This window comes from Choloepus didactylus, chromosome 20 (genome assembly GCF_015220235.1).
Source record: "Choloepus didactylus isolate mChoDid1 chromosome 20, mChoDid1.pri, whole genome shotgun sequence".
NCBI classification, from domain to species: domain Eukaryota; kingdom Metazoa; phylum Chordata; class Mammalia; order Pilosa; family Megalonychidae; genus Choloepus; species Choloepus didactylus.
The window spans coordinates 40,134,393-40,156,925 of NC_051326.1; the positions used below are offsets into that span (position 1 = coordinate 40,134,393).

At 38.3% G+C, this 22,533-nt stretch overlaps 1 protein-coding gene across 3 annotated transcripts in view; it reads left to right on the plus strand.

The window, feature by feature from the left end:
* The first annotated feature begins 623 nt into the window (after nucleotides 1-623).
* The window catches only part of CSMD1 (CUB and Sushi multiple domains 1), a 2,222,584-nt gene continuing 2,200,674 nt past the window's right edge, over nucleotides 624-22,533 (plus strand). For all 3 annotated transcript variants that reach the window (XM_037812751.1, XM_037812753.1, XM_037812752.1), the window contains exon 1: nucleotides 624-1,050. In XM_037812751.1, coding sequence (XP_037668679.1) covers nucleotides 966-1,050 — 85 coding nt within the window. In that variant the 5' untranslated portion in view covers nucleotides 624-965. The remainder of the gene's footprint in view (nucleotides 1,051-22,533) is intronic.

The window sequence follows — 22,533 nt, forward strand, 5'->3', positions numbered from 1 at the left end:
ACGTAAGTCAGGAAACAGAAAAATCGTTATAACTCCTTGCAAATAGTCATCTTGCCAAAGATGATTTCCATTTAAAAAAATGTTTATTTTTCTTTCTTGGAGTTAGAACGTGTGCCCTTCCTCCTTCCACCTGCAGTGCTTTTCCAAGGGCTTTCTCTCTGCTTAGTAAGGAAAGAGAGATCCATAGGTACAGGAAAGCCTCTGCCCTCACAGAATTCCTCTAGTTTGCCTCAAGTTGCTTGATTGCTTTGTTTCTCCCCAGTGAGTGGCGTGGGCTTCCCCCACCCTAGAGCCCAACAAGTCTCCTTTCTACAGCATGCACGCTGATGCGCTGGAGGCAGAATCGAGCACAACACCGTGAGGGGAGCCGGAGGCCCCGAGGCTGGTCTCTGTCTGGGATTGCGCCGTGCCCAGCCTCGTTCCCCTCTCTGTGGGTAGGGATGGTTGAGTCCAGCAGCCACAGCAGCGGCTCCTTGTGCGGGTAGCAGCCTGTCTTCTGCGCTCTCCGCCTTTTCTCTCTAGACTGAATCTCTCCCTCCTCCCCGTACCCCCCCCCCCCTCCCGCCCCACTGCTTCTCCCACTCGCTGGCTCCGTCTCCAGCTGCCTCCTCTCCAGGTCTCTCCTGGCTTCTCCAAGCTTCTCTCCGCGCCTCGCCTCCCTTCTCCCGCAGCCTCTCTGCGTTGGTGCCTTCCTGTCCTGGCCCCGCCGGTCCTCGGTCTCCCCGCTCGGAGCAGCTAAGCCCTGCAGTGGCTCCGGACTTGATGCTATGAGAGGGAAGCGAGCCGAGCGCCCAGACCTGCAGGAGGCGTCGGATGCACTGCCGGTCTTGGGACCGGGATCTCTCCTCCTCGCCTTGCCCTCTGGTGATTATTTGGCTGTGTTCATAGTCCTACCGTTCCTCAGAGGCGACGGGCACATCTGAGAAGAGCCACTGGTTTGGTGTGTGTGTGGAATATCTGCAGACATGACTGCGTGGAGGAAATTCAAGTCGCTATTACTGCTTCTGGTACTGCTGGTTCTGTGCGCGGGGCTCCTCACTGCAGCTAAGGGTAAGATACGCTTATTACCCAGGGAGATGGTCGAACCCTCCCTCCGTGGCCACGTTTTCGAATGAAGCGTCTGTTTGGAGGACGGCGGGGTACCAACTAGCTGGCATCTGCCAGGTGGTTCTCCATCACGGATGCTTGGGGAATGCATTCCCCTGGAATGGAGCTTCCACCGTCGTTCTTCCCCAGCCCTCATCTCTCCCCAGCTCCACCCCCGCCTTTCCTTCCCCCTCACTTAGGCTCAAGGAGATGTCTCTGCTTTCTTGGTGGTTTGGGTTGTTAGGGAGAAAGGAGCTAAACACGAGTTGGGCAAGAACTGCGCTGTGGCGGGGCTGTAGTGCCTCCTCCGAGATGCGGGCACAACGGTTCGGGGTGGGTGGGGGTAGTTTCCAATACTTTCTCCCTGGACCCGAAGCACCTCGGAAAGTGGCCCGGGCAAAGCCGACGTGGCAAGTTTGGATTCTCTGCGGGAATTTTGGTACCAACAGGCAAACACCTCTGCCAGGTCTGCTTCCCCGCATCCTTGCACCCGGTTCCTCTGTTCCTTCTTTCCCCCTCCACCGGACTCAATGAGTGAAGAGTAGCTGCTACCTCTGTACAGTTTCCCCTGCTTCCCTCTCCCGGACTTGGCTCCTTGCAAGTTGTAAGGAGTTGTCGAGGTGCATGAGGAGAGCAAGGAAGTCCTGGATGGGCTTTCTTCTCAGATGTTTTCACTGTGATCACTGGGTTATTCCCCTTTTCTATTCCTTGTCAGAAGAAGGTCTCTGGTTCGCTCCTGGGGCTTAGGACTCAATGAACTTGGTTTTCTCCTTGAAATGAGTTAGGGATTGTTTTCTCCTAACTAGGCTAACAGGCTGCAACCTCGGGGCTGGCAACAGCTCGTGCACTTGTCTATTCTTTAGGAAAGAAAACAATCTCCCTCTTGATTCAGAGAAGGGAGGGGGAGAGGGAGGGAAGGAGAGGGGGGAGAATTGATTGATTTTTACATTGGAAAGTAACTGCCCCCATTTCCTCATTTTAGCCTCCTTGGATGCTTCCCCTATCAATCACCCCGCCCTCCCCTCCTCCATCTCCGACTCCTGGGATTGTATCTATATAGATTTTTTTTTTTTTCTTTTCCGTTTTAAAGGATGGAGTCAATTAAATCTTGTGGCTTTTTTAATGGTCATTTGCTCTTTCCTTAAAGTCCCATTTCCTCTTTAGATTCTTCCATCTTATTTTTCACCCATCTTCTATTCCTCTAGTGTTCCAGATTCAAGGGTGGTTGACATTGCGAAGGAGGACACTATCTGGTTCCACTAGGAAACTCCAGATCGACCTGAGAGAGATGGAGAGAAGTGCAGATCAGGCTTCCTTTCCCGGTTGCTCTTCCCCACTGGGGGTCCAGGGCTGGTGAAAGCCTGACCTCTCCGCACCAGCCCCTCCATGCAAGCACTCACATTCACGAAGGGGTGTCTGTGGGAATGCTCCCCTAGATCCGAGGTAGTGAGGTAGCGCAAACGGTGGGTCTCACTAACCTGAGCTGCTGGAAGTCTTTTGGGATTGGGAAGCTTCCCGCAGAGAGCGACCCTCTGACCACCCTGCCCCCCACCCCCCGCAGAATCCAGTATGCCCTGTTTTGGCGCGGCTGCAGGAAATGCCACCCGGGGCACCGCCAGCGGAGCAAGGCCAGACTGGCAGAGGCCTCTGGTCACACTGTACTTGCTGGGATTGGAAATGCGAAGCAGGAATAGTCGAGGGCAAAGAAGGCTGTGCCTTGGAGGGGTGTTCCTCTGTGCATTGGGGGTAGGGTCGGAGCAGGGAACAGGAGACAGACCGGACTTTACCCAGCTAAGCCCTTGCGTGGAAAGGAAACACCTGCCACGCCACTCCAGAAAACTTCCCGCCCCTTTCCCCCATACGCAAAGCCTATCTCGGCCCGGGGCTTTCTCTTTCCCGGGCAGCTCAGCCTCAGGGCGCACTCTCGGTGCACCCCCCCCTCCCCCCTCGCATTCGCTCACTCCGAGGTCCCTTCCTCGGCAATTAACAGAGGTTGCTGCGTGGAGACAGCGTCACCTCTGCCTTTGCTGTTTAATAATCTGCACACGTGTGTGCTGGGTGGATTCCGCCCCCCCACGGGTGGACTGAGGCGTCAGGGAGAAGTGGGGGCAGGGAAGTGGGGTGTGAAGGGGAAAAAAAGGGTTCCTCTGGCAGACCTGGGGCAAACATGCCAGCGGGGCGTGAACTCCGGGGAGAGGGGCAGCTCCAGAGAGCGCGCCTCCTGCCCGCTTGCCCTTGCGCAGTTCACGCTGGACGGAGTCGGCCCCTGAGGTCCCGAAGGCTTTGGAAACCCCGAAGTGGAGCCCACCGTCCCAGGCTCCTAGCGTGCGCGGCGCGGGGATGGTGTGGGGGTGGGAAGCGGAGGTGGGGAGACTGGAATATTCACTGCGCTATTGTCTGGCTGAGCCTGGGGGCGGGAGTGGGTGAGCGAGCGCACTCTGCGCTCGCAGAGATGAGATGCGAGCGTGTGTGGCGGCGTGGGAGAGTGGGCTGCAGGCAGGAGTCCAATGACGCGAGCGCCGGAATCGCGGTTTCTGCGCTCCCGGGAGTGAGGGGGGATCCTTCTCCTTTTGCTGACTGAAGCCCCCAGAGGCCAAGGTCGAGCCTCTGTCTTCCGGGGTCCGTGCTCGGGCTCCGGGACTCGGGCGCTCGCGCGCAGTAGGACTTTCCCAAAGCGGAGTTCGCGGGTTGGAAGGCGCCCCCGTCCACTGCCAGCGGCAGCTGCGCCCAGGGCACCCAGGTGGCGGCTCTCGCTGTGGCAAGGGAAGGCGGAGAGTTTTTGACGTGTGGGGCGTAATTCGTGACCTGTTTGCGGAGCCGTGACAGGCTGGAGGCTCTGCAATTGTGGTCACTAGAACCCCTTATGGTTACTACCTGAGCCATCATCCTCAGCTGATTGTGTTATACGCTTCAATAAAACCTTAGGGTTACCACGGATTCTTTTTTTCTTTTCTTTTTTTCTTTTAGCTTATTAATGTTGTTATAAAGGTTGGTCCCTCGAGTGGGTCGCTCTTCAAAAACATCACATTTTCATGGGCCACGGGAGAGGGCAGGAAGCTTTAAGTATTTTCATCTAGCAGACAGGTGGAATAATTCATTCTCTAAGCGCTCAGATTTGCGCCTTTTAACCGGGGCTGATCTGTTTTGGGAAGCAAAGTTTTCATCTCGATTGGCTCCTGCTTATGGGCAACGATGAGAATGCATGTATTTGAAGCCGTTATCTACCCAGAAAGCATCCAAAGGGGAACACGTCTAATACCAGCACAGAGCAGTCTCACAGCAGGAAGCCTGGGAGAGAAAGGTGCAGTGTTCGCAAAATGCTTAATTCTAACCTTCAGTAACTCAGCCAGCAACGAAATTTGAGGATACATTGCCAAATTTCCAGAGAAAGTATATAACTCAACCTAAAGTGTGTGGGGAGGGGGGAGGGGGGGAGAGGATTTCCCAAACCTGCAATCTTCTAGATGAGTTACCTTTTTAAAAATTCGTATCACTAAAAAGGATGTTGAGACTTTAATTAGTAGATCATATTCCTTCACGATAGGGCCTCACTATATATGCTCTCTCCTGGTGAAGCCAAAAAACTCCCGTGAATATGCTGTTGTTATAGAAAACCCCTAATCCAACATCTGCTAAAAAGGTGGACCATTTAAAATGAAGTTAGTATTTCTGTATTAATGATTTACTTAGTAAATCATATATTTTTATTGCATTATTAAGGGAATTTAATTTTTCTTTTCAATGCAAATCTTTTCAGCCCAAAGCTTTCTATCGCTTCAGTGGCATCCCAATTTAGTTCATAGTTTGAGATTTTAAGTCCTTAAAAAGTTAAGCAAGAGGAAAGTTGGCATCCAAGGTGACAGGTTTTGCAAACTTGAATAGCAGGACAATGTCTCATCAAAGAAGTCCCACAAATCAAATAGTAGGTAGTAAAGGGGTAGTAGAATTCCCCCAGGTCTCAAGCCTCACCTCTAACTCAGGCCTTGGGAGAAAAGGGAATCACTATTTTTATATTGGCTTTCAGCTGGCCAATCATGCTGGTTAAGAAGTTGGCCGCAACTACAGTGCTTAGAAGTTCTTACAAGCAAAAACAGGTCCTCCTGGGGGCAATGCTTCCTTAGTCTCCAGTTTATTGCCTCAAACACCAACACAGCTTCAAAAATGTCAAGACATAGTTCTGCTTCCTTTAAGTAATAGATAAGCAGTGGTGCAGTGGTGCAGTGGCCAGTTAGTGCTCCTTGCAGACTATACAGCAAATCTAGTGTAGACATTTCTAAGCTGTCAAAATGTAAATAGTATATTAAATACACCATGCTCTATTGAATTCTGAATGTGTCTCTGGTAGTTTTTCTGCTGAGCTCAGAGTGAAAATAACCTACTACAACTTGCATACATGTACTTTAAACTATACTTTCTCTTTGGCCTTTTATGTTTCTTCTGGTTAAGTCCAGTTCCCTTGGTAAGATAGTTAAGAAGTTGAATGGCTACTCCTTATACACAGTAGATGATAAAATACACTTTCTTCAATTTTAATTATATTTTATTAGCCAGTAAATTAAAGAAGAAAAGAATATCTGGGTACAGGTGTAGATAGTCTATAATCTACAGTGTTTGTACCTTTGGGTTGTATGGACAGGCTTTTAAAAAGCCTGTTGGTATGTATGACAGTAGAGTAGGAACTCAGATTTCTAAGACAAGCAGGGGTAGACTATGAACTAAATTGGGATGAATCTAACCAGCTCGGTAATGTGGTCTGACCACCACAGCCAGCCACAAAAGTCAGATATATTTTGAAACATTAGTACTGGCCTGGTTGTACAAACTGAAGCAAAGGATTAGATGTTTTGACTGTGCCAAAATGAGTCCTTAAGGAGATCATCCCTCTGACCTTGCTTTCAATAGCACAGACTCTTAACTCACTAGATGTCTATTCCAAAACAGCGTTATCAGTATAAAAATTTAAATAATCATGTATATATTTATGCCGAAGTGCAATGACATAAGTACTGTCCACAATGACCTTAAAATGACATGCCCCTTGATTACTCAGGTATGTATATTTAGGGTGGAATTTAGCCACTAGCCTTTAGGTTGATAACTAACAGAATTAAAATTTTCTTTACATCAAAAAGAATAGAAGAAAATTATTTAATTGAACTAGTTCCAACTGAATGATAAAATAAGCTTTACAGAAATACTGTACTTTTTGTTTTGTTTTGTTTTGTTTTGCCAACAGATCAATCCTTTTCTATCTATCAACAAGAAAGAATGTGAAACTTTTTTCCATTTTGATTTCAGCTGAAATTTTCTTTAAACCATTTACATTAACCAGAAATTTTGGGAAGAAGTACATGCCATCAGTGCTTTAGGGAAGTGGGAAGTTCCTTATCTTCAAACATATTTGTTCTAGCTGGCTGACAGATTTCATCATGCACTAGACTTCCTTTCTCATTTAACAAAACCTGCTCTGAATATATTGCAAGCTTTCTGAGGAGGAAGAACATTTCAACAAATTAACTTTAGTAGAGTCAGTGTTACTTGGACTCACAGTGGCTAATTTGTCTCCATCTAAATCTTCTTTGGTGAATTAAAAAACAAATGTAGTCATGTACATAGTAAAATAACTACTATATTTTTCTGTCACTAATACATTTTGCAATTTATTAGCTGAAATCTTTTTGCTTTACCTTGTACAAGTTTTTCCTCAAGAAAGGTTATAAAAAAGAAAATATTTCATTATTGGCATTCCATCCAAATATGTGTACAATAGAAGGAATATTTCCATCTTAGTGCTAATAAACTTAAGACAATTTTGTTCCATCATTTGTAAAGTAATGTGATGAATAATGTTATATGGTTTAAAAAATATATACTTGTTGCCAACAAGAGATCAAGAGAAATACAGACATAAAGGAGTCAAATTATTGGTGCTGCCTCCCAGTTTTTTCACTAACTTCTAGAATATTATAGCAATCTGATATTTAAATTATACAGGGTATTGGCTCAATTGTAAGTGCCTTTTATTTTTTTCATCTTTTGAGTTTGGATATTCTCATCCTCCATAATAAAATTCAAGGAAAGGTAATATGACATGTAGATATGTTAGATGGAAACCCAACTTTCTGTCTGAATTCTCCAGATAATTGTAAGCCAGATGAGTCCCAAGGGAATCAGAGCAGGGTTTGAGGACATAAGCATTCCCTCAATGTCAGGTGGTGATATTATGTTTGTTTGCTTGGCTTTTTTTTTTTTTTTTTCTTTTTTGGTACTAAACATGTCACCTTTATAATTGTGGATATCAGCATTATGATCATGATGTAGAGTTTTTTGAATATTCCCTAGGATTATTATTCACAAATTTGTATGCACAAGAATCACTTCAGGTCTTATTTAAATGTAGATTCCATGGCCTTTCCACAAAGAGATTCTCATTAAGTAGGTTTGGATCCTGTCACAAACCTGTATTTTATGCTGCAAATCCCCTCTCCCAGGGTAATCTTAATACAGATGATCTCACACTGGAAAGAACACTATGCTGGTTATGGGGTGGTGAAATATGATTTCCTACTTTAAGATAGTTAAAATGCAATGGTTATTTTGCAAATTCAATAATTTATAAACCATGGTGCATATATATACACACACACACACACACGCACATACATATATATGCACACACATATATATGCATATCCACCCTCCCTTTTGATAAAAGGCATAAAATTCTGAGCCTTCACAGGCTTTTTAATTAGCCTACAAAGATTTCATGATGAACATACTATATTACCAAATTTTGCAATTATTTCAGAAGTTTTCTGCTTTATCATCAGTGCTTCCATTATCAATGTTCATCACTCTATGCTTTTTAATCTTTTAAAAAAATGGTTTTTATAACAACACTGAAATTCAAGCTCCTTGTCCATTATGTTTATATTATGGCAGTCTTCAAGGGATCATTATACTCTTTCATATAAAATACTGTACAAATGAATTATTTTATGATTTTTTTCTTTTACTGTTTAGTATACTCTGATAGGATTAGTGTTATGTAAGAAAGAGCTAAATGTTAGATTAAAATTCATATTATGTGGGGAGTGATCTCTAATGAATTAAAAGCTTTTGAAATTATTTGTGAACTCTAAGCAATCATTTTCCAGATGCCTGGTGAATTCTTATGCTTTGATTCAGAGACTTTTTTTCTCTTGTTATTAAATAATAGAGAGTGTCTTCATTGATCTCTAACAAGTGAGTAAATTTATACGTGAAGTTTATATTCATGTAAATCATATGATGGACTTGCACCATGCATATTCCTTATAAAATTATACCTCCATGACAGTTACATGACTGTTGTTCTTAAAATCTTACCTGGTAGTGCCGTGATTAAATTCTCACTTCCATTTTTGACCAGTATATTGATTTTCAGCACCACACATTTTGATTCTTATGCAAAATGTGTAATTATCAAGGTAGAGAAGAGTAAAACATAGTTCCTTCTTATGAAAGCGATGGGTTTTCTGCAACTTGAACATGTTCATTTTTCTTTCAAAGAATGGACTGCAAGAGTGTGGTCATAAGGCATCAACAATTTTTGTCACTGTGTTTTAAACTTTTTTTTTTTTGGTTAGGAAAGCAGTGTACTTTGATGGATAATCCAGCTGTGGATAGTTGAGTCTTGCAAGGTATCATTGGTGCTTCCACTCAGAAAATATGGGTGACCTTAACAATATAAGACAGGTCACATTTTTATAAGAAATAAAACTAAATGGAGCAGATATTTCCTTCTATGAGTTAGAAATGTAAATTTCTTCAGCATCAGTCTTACATTTCTTGTTTTTTCTCATTATATTTCTCCTTTCTTTATAAAATATAATCGTTGTAGACAACTGAATTAAAAAGTTAATAGCTGTTAGCTTTTTGTTTTGTGATGACTGCTGTATACATGGGTTTGCAGGTTACCTGCTTCACATGCATGTTTGATTTTAATCAGAAACAATATAAAAGTTTAAGAATATAATTCCATATATATGTATTTTTAATTTGTGGACAATATCAAGGCAAAAAGCAAATGGGAAAAATCTTTTTGTTAATATTAGGTGGAATTATTTTGATTTATTTTTGCATTTGAGCCTATAGGCTGAACTACCACCATTTTGGGGGAATATCCAGATTTTCAGTCTGTTACAATTTTTATCAATGAAGACCTAGGGGCCAAAGAAGAGATTTGGGAAATCTAGACTCTTAAATAGTATGGCAGTGATCATTTTTCTCACTTGAAGAATAATGATGCTTACCAACCCAAATCACTCAACTCATTACAATTGGAATTCATAGAGCCCTTGCTCTTTACCTAGGCCACATTCTTAACAAAGAAGTTGAATCTGTGATTGCCCCCAGGAATCTTCATTCTTTCTTTAGAAATAAACTACAATCACTTGATAAAATTAGCATTTGTTCAGATATTGGACTATGTGCTAGGACATTCAATGCATGAAGCAGTGTTTCTGTAGGAGGTGGAAACTGGAAACTTGCTAGAGCTCCAAAGAAAGAATAGGAGTTGGGTGAGAAAATAAACAAGAATGCAATCAGTGAAGTTAGAGTGAGGGTGTTGAATGAGAGGCTGGTCTGAGGACAGGTGAAAACCTTGTTGTTGCTATTGTTGGCAAGGTTAGGGCAAAATTAAATGTAAATTAACTTATGCAGACTGATGCTCCAGGAAAGCATAGGTTATTCTATAGCTTCTTGAAGCTAAAGGCCAGATGTGGAGCATGATAAACTACTCTCAGGACTATTTCCTGAAACATGCAAACATGCAATTTATTTTATGCCTTCCTTCCTTCTTTCACGCTCAACGACTGTATCAAGACTTGTTTGAACTGGTCATCTGTTTATTGGAAACTAGAATTTTTGCTACTTTTAAACTTTTTTTTTCAAGTCCGATGATTGCTGCCGTAGTGATTGCTGTTGTTACTATTCTATAGTTTTTTGTATTGACATCCAGAATGCAATACGACAGAACCATGTATGTGGAAAAGAAGAACTTTTTTGGTTTTCTAATTGTGTTTGTTGGTTTCTCAAACACTGTACATGCTTATACAGAATACGGAGTACTTTCCTCAAACTGACTTTCAAAGACCTCCCAAATCTGGCTTCAATCTATCTTCTAGCTCTATCCCCTGCACTATCTGCTAGTGACTTTCCACTTCAATGAAATGAGTTCGAGGCACATCCTAAATGCACTTTATGCTTTCTCAACAGCAAGTCTTCCCATTTAATCTCATCTATTGTAACCTTCACCTTTATCTCCATTTATCCTAAGCCTACCTATCTTTGAGAACATTTCTAATTACCTTTCTCATAATTCGATCATCCAATCTCAACTTCATCTAAATTTCTCTCTCATAATTTAGGAAATCTTTGTTTTAGTTTTTTTTTATTAATTGGCACTGTTAGTTTGCTGTGGTTTTGCTTTTGTGTTTTACATCTTAATTCCTCTATAGATTTTGAAGTTCTGGAGAGTTGAAAGAGACTCTTGCAGCTATCAAACTAATATAGTGCTTCCTTACACATTACTTATTTTTTTCCAATGAATAAATGAATGTTCTCAGCCTATATAATGTAATTGATTCTGTCATTTTTTAGTGAATCAAATTAATGTGTTGTAAACATTTTTTGAAAAGATTCATAGAAGAAAAATGACACATCAAAGGTATCAGTAATGATTTCTTCAATCACTGTGCATAATTTATTTATTCACTGACTGAGATTAGAACTTGCAAAATAATTAGTATTGAAACCTGATCTCCAAGTTCATATTGCATTATGCTTATTTGATTCATTCCTGTTTCCTTTTCATGATTGTTTCTTTTTGTATACAGAGCAAGGTATTTGGGTGTTTGCATTTTTTGTGTGTGTGATAACAATGTAGTGATATTAGAGCTTATTCAGCAGAGATGTCAACCTACAATTGTCATTTTGATCTTCAAGACTATTTTATCTCTCAGCTTTTTAATTTAAAAGAATTACGTAAGAGGATTATGAAACAAAGAAAAACTAATCAGTCTCTTTCTTTTACAACTACAATTACAAAGTTACCTTTCCAGGCCTCTTTTAGTGGTAACGAGAGGAATAGAAGGGACATGTTGTTGGGGTATTTAAACGATAAGGATTCTTCTAAACTAAAAGTAGAACAGTAGCCAAACCAAACTTTAGGGTATGATTTATATCTCCTAGAAAAGTGTTTTTCTTTCCATTTTGGTGATGGATGGACAATAAGAACCCTTTTAAAAAGAGTCGGTATGGAAATAATATAAAGTGTCATATGACAGGGTGAAGCAACTATAATTTGTTCTGTGAAGTTGTTTCCCTCACCTTTTATATTTTAAGAATGGACCTATAGAGAAGGAAAAAAAAAGTATACATGTTATATATTTTCTGTCATTTATTGCAACTTTAAAATTAGAATAATGCATTTGAACCACTTTTTTATGCCCTTTAATGACAATGCTCATTCTTTGTTCCAAAAATAAGGAGCATTAGAGACAGAAAGCCAAAGGCATTTGTAGCAAGATAATTTTATGTTGCCCTCTGTTCCTCATATTTATCCTCTCTGCAGGACCAGATGCCACCAGGAAGAAACAAAGAGCTAGAAAACAGAGTTAAGAAGAAGGGCCGACTGGAGGGGCAGTCTTCCATCTTAATACTATTTGCATTAGTTATCTATTGCCCTTTAATATCATTACCACACATTTAGGAGCTTAGAACAACTCACATTTATCATCTCACAGTTTCTGTGGCCTACCAGTCTGTGCATGGCTTAGCTGGGTCCCTGCTGTAGGGTCTTACAAGGCTGCAATCACAGTGTTGGCTGGACTGTGGCCTCATCTGAGGCTCAACTGGGGAAGGATCTGCTTCCAGGCTCACTATAACTGTTGGCAGAATTCATTTCCTTGCAGTTGTAGGACTGAGGGCTTAAGTTTATTGCTGGCTATTGGCCAGAGGCTACCCTCAGTTCCTAGAGGTGCTCCACAGTTGTTTGCCATCTGGAGTTTCCCAACCTAGCCGCTTGCTTCCTCAAAGCTGGGAAGGAGAGGGAGACTCCAGCAAGTCGAGCACTACAATCTTATACATATTCACATGCTCATAATCACATGCATCCTGTGACCTTTGCCATAGTCTGTTGGTTAGAAGTAAGTCCCAGGCCCTGCACAGACACAAGCAGGGAAGAATCACACAGGAGCATGAACACTGGGAGGTAGGGATCACGGGGACCACCCTAAAAGTCTGCCCATCACACTGTTCTAGAAAAATGTTAATATAAAACAGCATCTCAAAATCAATAAGCAAAGTTCATGGGACCTGACTAATACTGGGCAGAAAAACAGTTATTTTGCAGAAACAACAAACATAAATAAATGTATGAAAAGATTCTCAAACTTATTAGTGAGCAAAGTAGTGTAAATTAAACAATGTTCTATTCCCCCAATACTTTGCAAAAGTACAATTGAAAATATCAAGCATTAGCAGGTGAATAGGGAAAACACTCCCATATACTGTTGTATTTGGGAAAAATTGGGGAGGGCATAATTTGACCATTCCAGTAAAAATTCTAAATGCTATGGTATTTTGACCTGGACATGTATTACATTATGCAGAATATATGTTTATTTATAAATATATAAATAATTATATTTAATTTTATGTATATATGATAATGAAAAATAAGATAAGACTTAACTATTCATCATCTTAAAATGGCTGCGTAAGTTATTGCATATCACACAATATTTCTTTTTTGAGAATGTTTCCAAAAATTTGAGAATGTTTTGAAAATTCAAAATAGTATGTATATTATGATCTCATCTTTGTGTAGGGAAAATTCAGGATACTTGTATGTGAATGTAAAAATATCTGAAAAGATGCATACATTACACTATGCTTGAAGTTTGTTTGATTTTTTTGGTTAACTATGTCAGACTTCTCCAAATAAAATAATAACTCATAAATTAAAAGAGATTACCTGACCAGTAGTGGGGGCGGGGAGCAAGTAGATCTCACCAGAGCACATTGATGTAAAGAACAGAGATAGAATATCAAGTTTTGAACTTGAAGCAGCCTTGAAGTTTATAAGTTCAACTCTCTCATTTTATTTGTGTCCAGAGAGATTAAATGTCTTGCCCAAATGCACAGGGAAAATTAAGGCAGAGCTCAGTCTAAGCTAATGCTCCTTTTTTATTTTACAATGCTCTCCTTACAGCTCTTGACTATCCAACATTTCATCTCCCCACACACCGATCAGACTAATGCATCGTCCTCTCTCTCTCACTCCCTCCTTTCCTTCTTTTCTTTATTTCCCTCAGTTTATTACTTTGCCTCTTGTACAAGTCCAGCTGAAGAACTGAGGCTTTCCTCTCTTGAGATAAATATGCAGGCAACCCCTACTTCTAATGTTTACTCACTGGGAAGAGCAGTACATCTAGGAAGTTCTGGGCTCAAATTTAAAAACTAAGATTATCCTGCATCTGGAGAAACACAATATTCAAACTTTAAGCTTCTGAGTTAATACAGAGCTGCTAGTGATGCCACAGAAGCCCTCAGCAGGATGGAAAAGAGTTAAAGGATTTTGTCACTTTGTTAAATACTTAACTATAGTTATTTCTTTTAGGTCATTTTCAAACACATTACTGTGATGCTGTTTTGTTAATTATTTAATATAGTCTATACCAATATAATTTGAATTATAGGTTTTTCACTCCAGTATAGTCAATTCCAAATAACTCATGACATTAAATTTCACCCAACTGAAATATTTTATTAGAACTGCTCAAGTTAGTACAATTAGACATTTGAATTTTTAAATTTCTTAATGATTAAAATAAATTGAATTATTAAATGATTTAACAGAAATGAAAACCAGCTCATCATTAAGTTGGCATTTAATATCTTATGGTAGAAATAATTTATCTCAGTTTTAATGTGCTCAGGAGTTCCATTTTGCAGAACATAGCTACACAGAAAGGCAGAGTTGCATGTGTTTCAGATCATCTGCTCTGCAGTGAGACAACCAGGGTTCAGATCCTGCATTTGTCCCTCATAATGCCTCATAATGTGGGTCCTTTGGATAATCTTAAAATTTTTGAGACTCAGTTTCTTTAATTTTCAAATGAAATGGCTACGCTGCTCAATATTGTAAGGATTAGATGAATAAGCACATGTAAGATGTTTAGAACAGTACTTGGCACTTATTAAGCTTAAATAAATGTTAGCAAGTATTTTATTACAGCAGACAAAAATTACACTTTCATTTCTAAATGTGGCCTTAGAAGAGATATTCGAACAAGTCCTATTTTTCTGAGGATAAGTTATTTGTGTGTGAGGTTTAATAATTATATTTGTATATAAGTGAGTAGTAAAGGTTTTGTAAGAATAATCATTATACCACCTTCTAGAAACTTTTAAAGTGTACAAAGTGATTTTACTTTTGTTACTTCATTTACAGACAAAAAGAACAGATTCTCAGTAAGATCAAGTGGTAGTAAAATCAATATCATAATTTGAAATTTGTGCACCGAATTGAGCTTGAATAATAGCAGATGTTCATTAAAGTCATTTAAAGAAGGTATTTTTTAATAGTCATTTAAGATCAGGAGGCACTGGAAATTTGAAGTTACAATGAGAAGAACAATAAAAGAAAATAACAGAAATCTTATAAAATGCACAATTGTTCTGAAGAGCAAATTTGTCTAAGATACTACTATATTGGTTGGGGGTGTTCCCAACAACCACAGGGAGCTTTTGTAGGCCGAAAGAGTTCAGATATTTTTTTAAATGCTTAGATTTTCCTCTCCAAATTATCTGAGGCTACTTTTCAAAAGAAACTTAAATTATGTGCCTTGCTGATTGAAACATTTGAAAATAATGGTTAAATTGGTTATTTACTAGACAATACAGTCAATCTATTACCTTTTTGAAAGTGAAGAAGAATTACACTGATTCCATTGTCTCTGGGGTTTTTGAAATCTTTAAGATAGTTAGGGCCCAATTCACTGATTTAAACATTTTTTTTAACCACCAATAATGGAGAAATCAATAGTGTTAAGACGGCCAATATGATCTGGCCTCTTCGTAGTATGAAGTCTCGTGACTCAATGTGTGATTAACTCTTGAGTTTAAAAAGCTGCCTGTACCTCATCAGCCTGCTATAAGTTTGAATATCTGTCTTGAGATGTTAAAAGTTAGGGTCTCTACATGTGAAATCCCAAGTGATAATGACAAGAGTAAATCCAAAATTGTGACATTAGAATTAGATGTTCTTTGCAGGGCCACATGGTTGAGACATTCAAAATTAAGGGTACCTAAAATTCAAGTGATGATTATGAAATATGACTATTTCAAAGTCACGTATGCCAGTTTTGGCCAGTGACATGATTATGTGTCTCTCTAATACCTGATGTGCCCAAATGCACAGCAATAGCGAGGTTCTATAAACATGTCTCTGCAGGGTCTGCAGAAAAGAGCAACATTTGAAGTCCTGAGAATTGGACACTCAATGAATTTTTGAATGAATTAGGTAATTAAGTATTTAATGGATTGCTCCCCTCCTTAGACTATGCTTAGCCCATTCCTATCAGGCCAGCCCTATATTCACTCAATTAAGATCCTCCTTCAGGCCCCATTGCTTCCACACTCAGTGCAATCTTCTCTAGTGAATGCCAACTGGCAGCAATCTAATTTGTGGTTCTGTAACTTCATTTCCGAATGGGGGCTCTTTAGGAGATGCTCATTCAACATTATTTCAGCAGGCTGTACTGAGAGTCTATAGTCTGCATGCCCATGTAAGGCAGTAGCTTTGAACGGATATGCATTCTGGAGAGTTATTTCAGGGAGATCATTCCCAAAGTGGTCTTCCGTAAGTACCTGCCTATGTGATGTTCTTGGGGGCTCTGAGTAAGTAAGTTTTCATGCTGTTTAAGAGCCTAGTGAAAAGGAACCATTCTTTCCCCAGGAATATGAATCCATTAATACTCACACATGTGTGTACACACATGCACAAACACACACCACTCCCACATTACTTGAAATAATTTTGACTAGTACCATATAAAGAGCTGTTAAAATGAGGTTGTGAAGAGTGGCACTGTGTTTTTAGTAAATGTTATGCATGGCCTAACCATTCCTGCCTTATTTCAGGAAGAGGACTTGTAAGTTCCTAATCTTATCTTCGCAGAATTGCTCATACTCTCCCTTGGCTATTCTTGATAGAGTTTTGTGATCAATCAAATATCTTGTACTTTTTAAGTGAGCTGGAAAATATTTAAAAGTATAAGTACAAAAGTAATGATAGACATTAGATAAAATGTTTAAGGATGAGTGATTGATGAACACATGCGCCACCTTGAGAAAAGCACCATATAAATATTGATAGCAAAAGTAGTATAAAAATGAGTACTTCATCGACTCTTACAATGGGCAGTTCAAGTATATATGGGAGACACCTGACAAATTGCAGTATGAGAAAAAGGCAACATATGCCCTCATTTTACCACTTCAGAAAGCTATTGATGTTGTAGTGGACTTTTCTTTATGTTTTTAGCAGATTTACAAATGTATCTCAACATATCTTTTAGCACAGTTGCACTAAAGTGGCACTTACTTAAATGAATATTTGGTAAAGAAAGAAAGCGGTTGAAGGAATAGATGTATTTTATACCTAGCATACCAAATTTACTTCTAAAATGAAAGTCATTTCCAACAGGAACATGCTAGGGATGGGGGTGGGGGTGGGGTATTAAAACAAATACAAATACTGAAGAAAATACCATCTCATCTTATTTAGGATAGATGGGGTAGTTGTAATGAGCTTCAATATGTGATGCATTTGTTTTCAGTTATTTTGAAATTACTGGAATCTTTTGAACATTGTGAAAGATCGGTCAGTAGAGTTTTGTATGTATTGAACTTTATGCATAAGAAAGAGCTAAAAATAATATACAATATTATCGGAATATTATGACATGACATATTTTTATATATTGTTATTAAAATTCTAACTAAAAGTCAACTCTTTTCTTGCATTATTATAAGAAGGCTTCACTAATTTAGTATAGAATGTAATAGAGGAAATAAGTTTCTTAAGACATATAAAAAGAAACTAAGGAAAGGGATAGTACAGCTTTTATGAGGCAGTTACCCATAGAATTGCAGATGATTGTTACGGAAAAATTTCATGATTTGTGATCGCCCCATAAAAATAACCAACCAATTATGGACCCTTAAATTTACAAAGTTATTGCCGACAACCAAACAAATTTCCATTCAAAATCAGAAACAAATAAATGTCTATTCTTTTACCATTCCTTTTCTTTTTTTTTTTTTTTAATAGAGCAGTTGTAGGTTTACAGAAAAATGCAGATTTCCCATATGCTCACCTCATACAAATAGTTTTCTCTATCATTAATGTTCTGGTTTACTATAGCTGCCATTATAAAAAAAAATACCAGAAGTGGATAGGCTTTTATAAGGGGGATTTATTAGTTCACCAATTTACAGATCTAAGGCCATAAAAGTGTCCAAACCAAGGCATTAACAAGAGGATACCTTCACTGAAGAAGGGTCGGTGGCGTCCGGAACACCTCTGCTAGCTGGGAAGGTATGTGGCCGGTGTCTGCTGGACCTTTGCTCCAGAGTTGTGTTGCTTTCAGCTTCAGATTCCAGTGGTCCACTACTGCCCTTTGTAATCTGTATTCTAATTTATGACTATGAATTTTCATATTTTGAATATTTCATAAAATTGAGATCATACTCTATTTGTCTGGCTTATTTGACTCCATATAGTGTCTTAAGTTTCAAGATATCTCCAAGGTATCAGAACTACCATTTCTTTTTCAAGTACATTTTCTTATACTAAATAAAATTATTTTATTAAGATATGTCTAGTCTGTGCAACACAGGAACCAATATTTAATTATTGTGGAGTGGCTCATCTTCTGCCCTTTCTAAGCTCCATAAGTAGTATCCCATCTTTTTACAAATTACAAATAATTTGTAATTTATTACAAATTAAGTGACCCATGTTATATGGGTTCCCCTCTCTTTTGTTTTTTTCTTTCTTACTTCAAATGCATATATCTCAGTATCTCCCCTGAAATGATATACAGCAGATATTCCTTTACATTACTGTAATTTTAACTAATTACCCGTTGAGTTTTTTCCTCTGATATTTTGACAATCTCTTTGATAAATACAAGTCATCTTGGTGTATTAAGACCACTAGGATCTGGATTTCATCTTAATTCAATGTGACCAACTGGTCATGCTGACTATCTTTATTACTTGGTTCTCAGCTTTCTTAGAAGATAAACGTTTATTTCACCTTTGGATTAGAAGCCTCCTTTTCCACCGTAATCACTAGATATGAGTACCTTTAGTAGAGCTGTAGAAAAAAGTAATGGTTTTCTTAAAGTTTGCCCTATATAAATTTTGGAGTTGAAACTATTATTTAATAACTTTCTCTTTTCTTAACCCCAGTATAAATATTAAATGTCATTTATTATTTATGTGGAACTTAATACAGTTGCTAAGTACTCATAATACTTAATAGCACACAACATCTTTGGGAGACAGCCAATACTGTATTTTATCATCTCATATTTTCCTGACAAAGAAATTGAGATTTGAAAAGTCACCTTCCCTTAGCCATGTGTACTATATTGCAAGAACCAAGACCAAGGGCATTATTTTTCAACCTCTGTTTTAATCTTAGGTCTCTATGTCTAGTTATTATTCTCCTCCCCTTTTCAACAGCACAATGCTGCTACAGTAAGAGAATTAAAAAATATATCTATGTTGATGTTTATTTGCTTTACAATTAAACTATAAAATGTTTACCAGGGTTTTTTTCCTGAGGAGCTGCACATGTTGAACTGAGTCTTTGGTGATTTTTCTTTAAATAGTTTTCTAGTGACTCTCACACTCAGAACCTAACTATATATAATATCTGTAGAATCTTTTATGTTTCAATCAAACCTTTTAAGTATATCTAGATTCAAATGATGAGGATTGGTAATAATCAAGGAAATCTTTTTAATATTGAAGCTAAATGTTAACTAGCTTGCTAAGTACTGTGTGACTATGCTCTGTAACATAAAACCATGCAGAGACTGATTAATCTAAAATTCCTCTTTGCTTTGTACTGTATAATTTTACATCATTTCCCTTTTTAAAAATTACCTTCCCCTTTTATTTCAGGAAACAGGCAGTCTTTGAAGAAATACATTTTTAGCCAGGTGATTCTGTTGGATTTTTTATGCTGTTATGATAGGAATAAAGGAGGCTCCTGATTGCATTCAGTTCAGAAGAAGTTAAACCATTACACAGATCCTTAAGTTTCTCCTTTAAATCTCTAGGTTAATTAAAAAAACAAACAAACAAACAAAAACAAACTGCACATCCTACAAGCCTGCCACTACAATATAAACCTCCTGCAGTGTACTGGTCAGGAGGCAGGATAACAAATTGATATTCTTCTGCCATGGAGTGCACTTAATGGCATTTGGGAGATCTCTGGAGACACAAAATTAGACAAAAATATAAGCCAATCTTATGCTTGGGTGCAGAGGCTTTTTGAGTACTTATTATAGTGGGCAGGCTATTTTGCAGGACTCTTTAGGTGTCTGTGGAAGGTGATTGTCTTTACGTTTTTATATTGATTTTCAAAGGAACACATACAACCTAACTCCCAGAAAGAGTTCTAGGACCAAAACCAGGAAACATCTATACAAACAAATCATATTGATAATATAAGTAAATTTCACATGTATTACTGAAATTAATTCAAGTAGTCATTCAATTAACTTTAATGAGCACCACTTATATGCCAAGTCCTGTGTTAGCTGCTATGGATCCAAAGTGAGTAAGATAAAGTCTCTGCCCTCAAGAATTTTACATTCCAATAAGGAACTCAATTCTAAATAATGTAATTAGTGTAATCAAAAAAGCACTGAAGAAAGAAAGATAATGGATCTTCAAAGAAAGAATAAATATTTCTCAGTATGCTATTTTATAAATAGAAGTTGGTATGAGTTCCTTTTGATTGCCCCAATATTCTGAATGATTTAGATATTATGCATTATTTTGCCTTCATTACAATCTCTTTGTAAAGATGTGAAATATAGAATGATAGGATCAAATCATACAGAAAACTCAAGTGATTTGTAATTTTTAAAACTAGAGCTACTCTGGCAAGTTAACCACACAATACAGTCTAAGAGTACCTTCCCAAAAGTAGGTGTCATTGAACAAACATTCATGGTGTTTCATTTTGTTCCAAATATTGGGTTAAATTCAGTAGACAAAATGATTAATAAGACAATATCTAGCCCCATATCATGGCACTTTTAATTCAGATAGAGAATGTGCTTGTAATCAGACAATCTCAGAAATAAAAATTCCTTACCTAACGCAGAATTTCTTTATTTAGGGTTCCTGCACAAAATGTTAATGATTTCTCTTTAATAATTTAGTGTCTGTGCCAGATTGGATATATTATGTCCCCCAAAATGCCATTATCTTTGATGCAGTCTTGTGGGGGCACACGTATTGGTGTTGATTAGGTGGGAACCTTGTGATTGAGTGTTTCTGTGGAGATATGACCCACCCAGCTGTGAGTGACACCTTTGATTAGGGTGTGACCTTTTGATTGAATATTTCTATGGAGGTATGTCTCCACCCATTCATCATGGATCATTATTGGATCATTGGAGTACTTTAAAAAGAGCCACACAGGCCCAGACACTGCTGCAGCCTAGAGAGGAACGTCCTGGGAGAAAGCCATTTTGAAACCAGAACTTTGGAGCAGACGCCAGCCACGTGCCTTCCCAGCTAACAGAGGTTTTCCGGACACCATTGACCATCCTCCAGTGAAGGTACCCGATTGCTGATGTGTTACCTTGGACGCTTTATGGCCTTAAGACTGTAACTGTGGAACCAAATAAACCCCGTTTTATAAAAGCCAATCTGTTTCTGGTATTTTGCATTTTGGCAACTTTAGCAAACTGGAACAGTGTCCTATTCCAGGGTTCCACAATTCCATCAGGGAAAAAAAATCTATCTATATACACTATTTCAAATTCTCCATTCTTATAACTTTTTTTATGTGCTGTCCTAATTCTGCCCACAGCAGTAGCATATATTACTCCTACTTTCAACTGATAGACCTGAAAATGCTTGGAAAAGATATTACATCTCTTAAATTCTCTCAGCTTTTTATTTACCCACAAATTTTTTCCCAAGATTCTTAAGACTTTCTTCAATTGTCATCTGCTATTTTTGAGATAAGTTGCTCATGAATAACTATTACCCCTAAAATGCATGATGTCTACTCCTAGTGAATTGCTTTTATGGAAAATATGTTATAAACAATACCATACTAGTATGTCTCCTCAAATAAAGGTTTAGAAGCTATTTCTCCTCTAATATGAATCAACTAGTCAAGTCAACACTACATTTGAATTATCTTTCCATTTATCATAATAGGAATTCTATGAATGTGTAGGAAATGTAATTTATAAAAGATCGGTAATATTTGTACAAAGGACATGATAATAGAGAATAAATTATGCTTTTCCTCAGAAATATTTTCAACCACATGTGTGCATAAAAATAGGAATAATATTGTCACAAATATTTTTATGCATGCATTTGCAATTAGAAATTATAGTCTTTACATAACAACATAGCCTACTGCTAAATACATTTCTAACTTAAAACTCAAGAAATGATATTATATAAAAATAAATCTTCCTTCCTTTCCCTCTTTAGTTTCATAATAATCATGCAAAATAGCACCTTTGTGCCAACTTGCACTCCAGTAAAAAGTAGGATTATTAGAAGCTTGGGTTGAAAATTATTATAGAGAAGTGAGCCTTCTAAAAATTCCTACTTGAGGTAGTGTGTATTTTACCATAGGGTTGCTCCAATTGATTATTTTGTAAGATTAGGATAACTTCATGATCCAAGAATGAACATAGAGGAATTCCATGTTGAAAAACTTAATTTATAAAGGGTTTTAGTAAAAAGAATATTTAACCACAGTGTCAACTTTTCATGTAATGTGCTTAATATAATAACATTTTTCAAACATGCCATTTTCATGTCAGCATATTCTTGGCTTTCAAGTTCAAAACACACAGATTATAAGAACTGTAATGGACCTTAGGTTTTATTTGGTTCAAAGTCTTAATTTGGTCTGTGAAAGAAATATGGTTCAGAAAAAATCAGACATAGTTAAGACCAAAATTAGGGCTACAACTCAGGACTTCTAAGTCATATCTGATCCTCGCACACATAGATGCCTCCCTATAGGTGACCATATGTAAATTTCTTAAAATTCTTTTTTAAACACATATCATAGGTGAACTTAAAATTATAAAGGTGATACAATATTACATA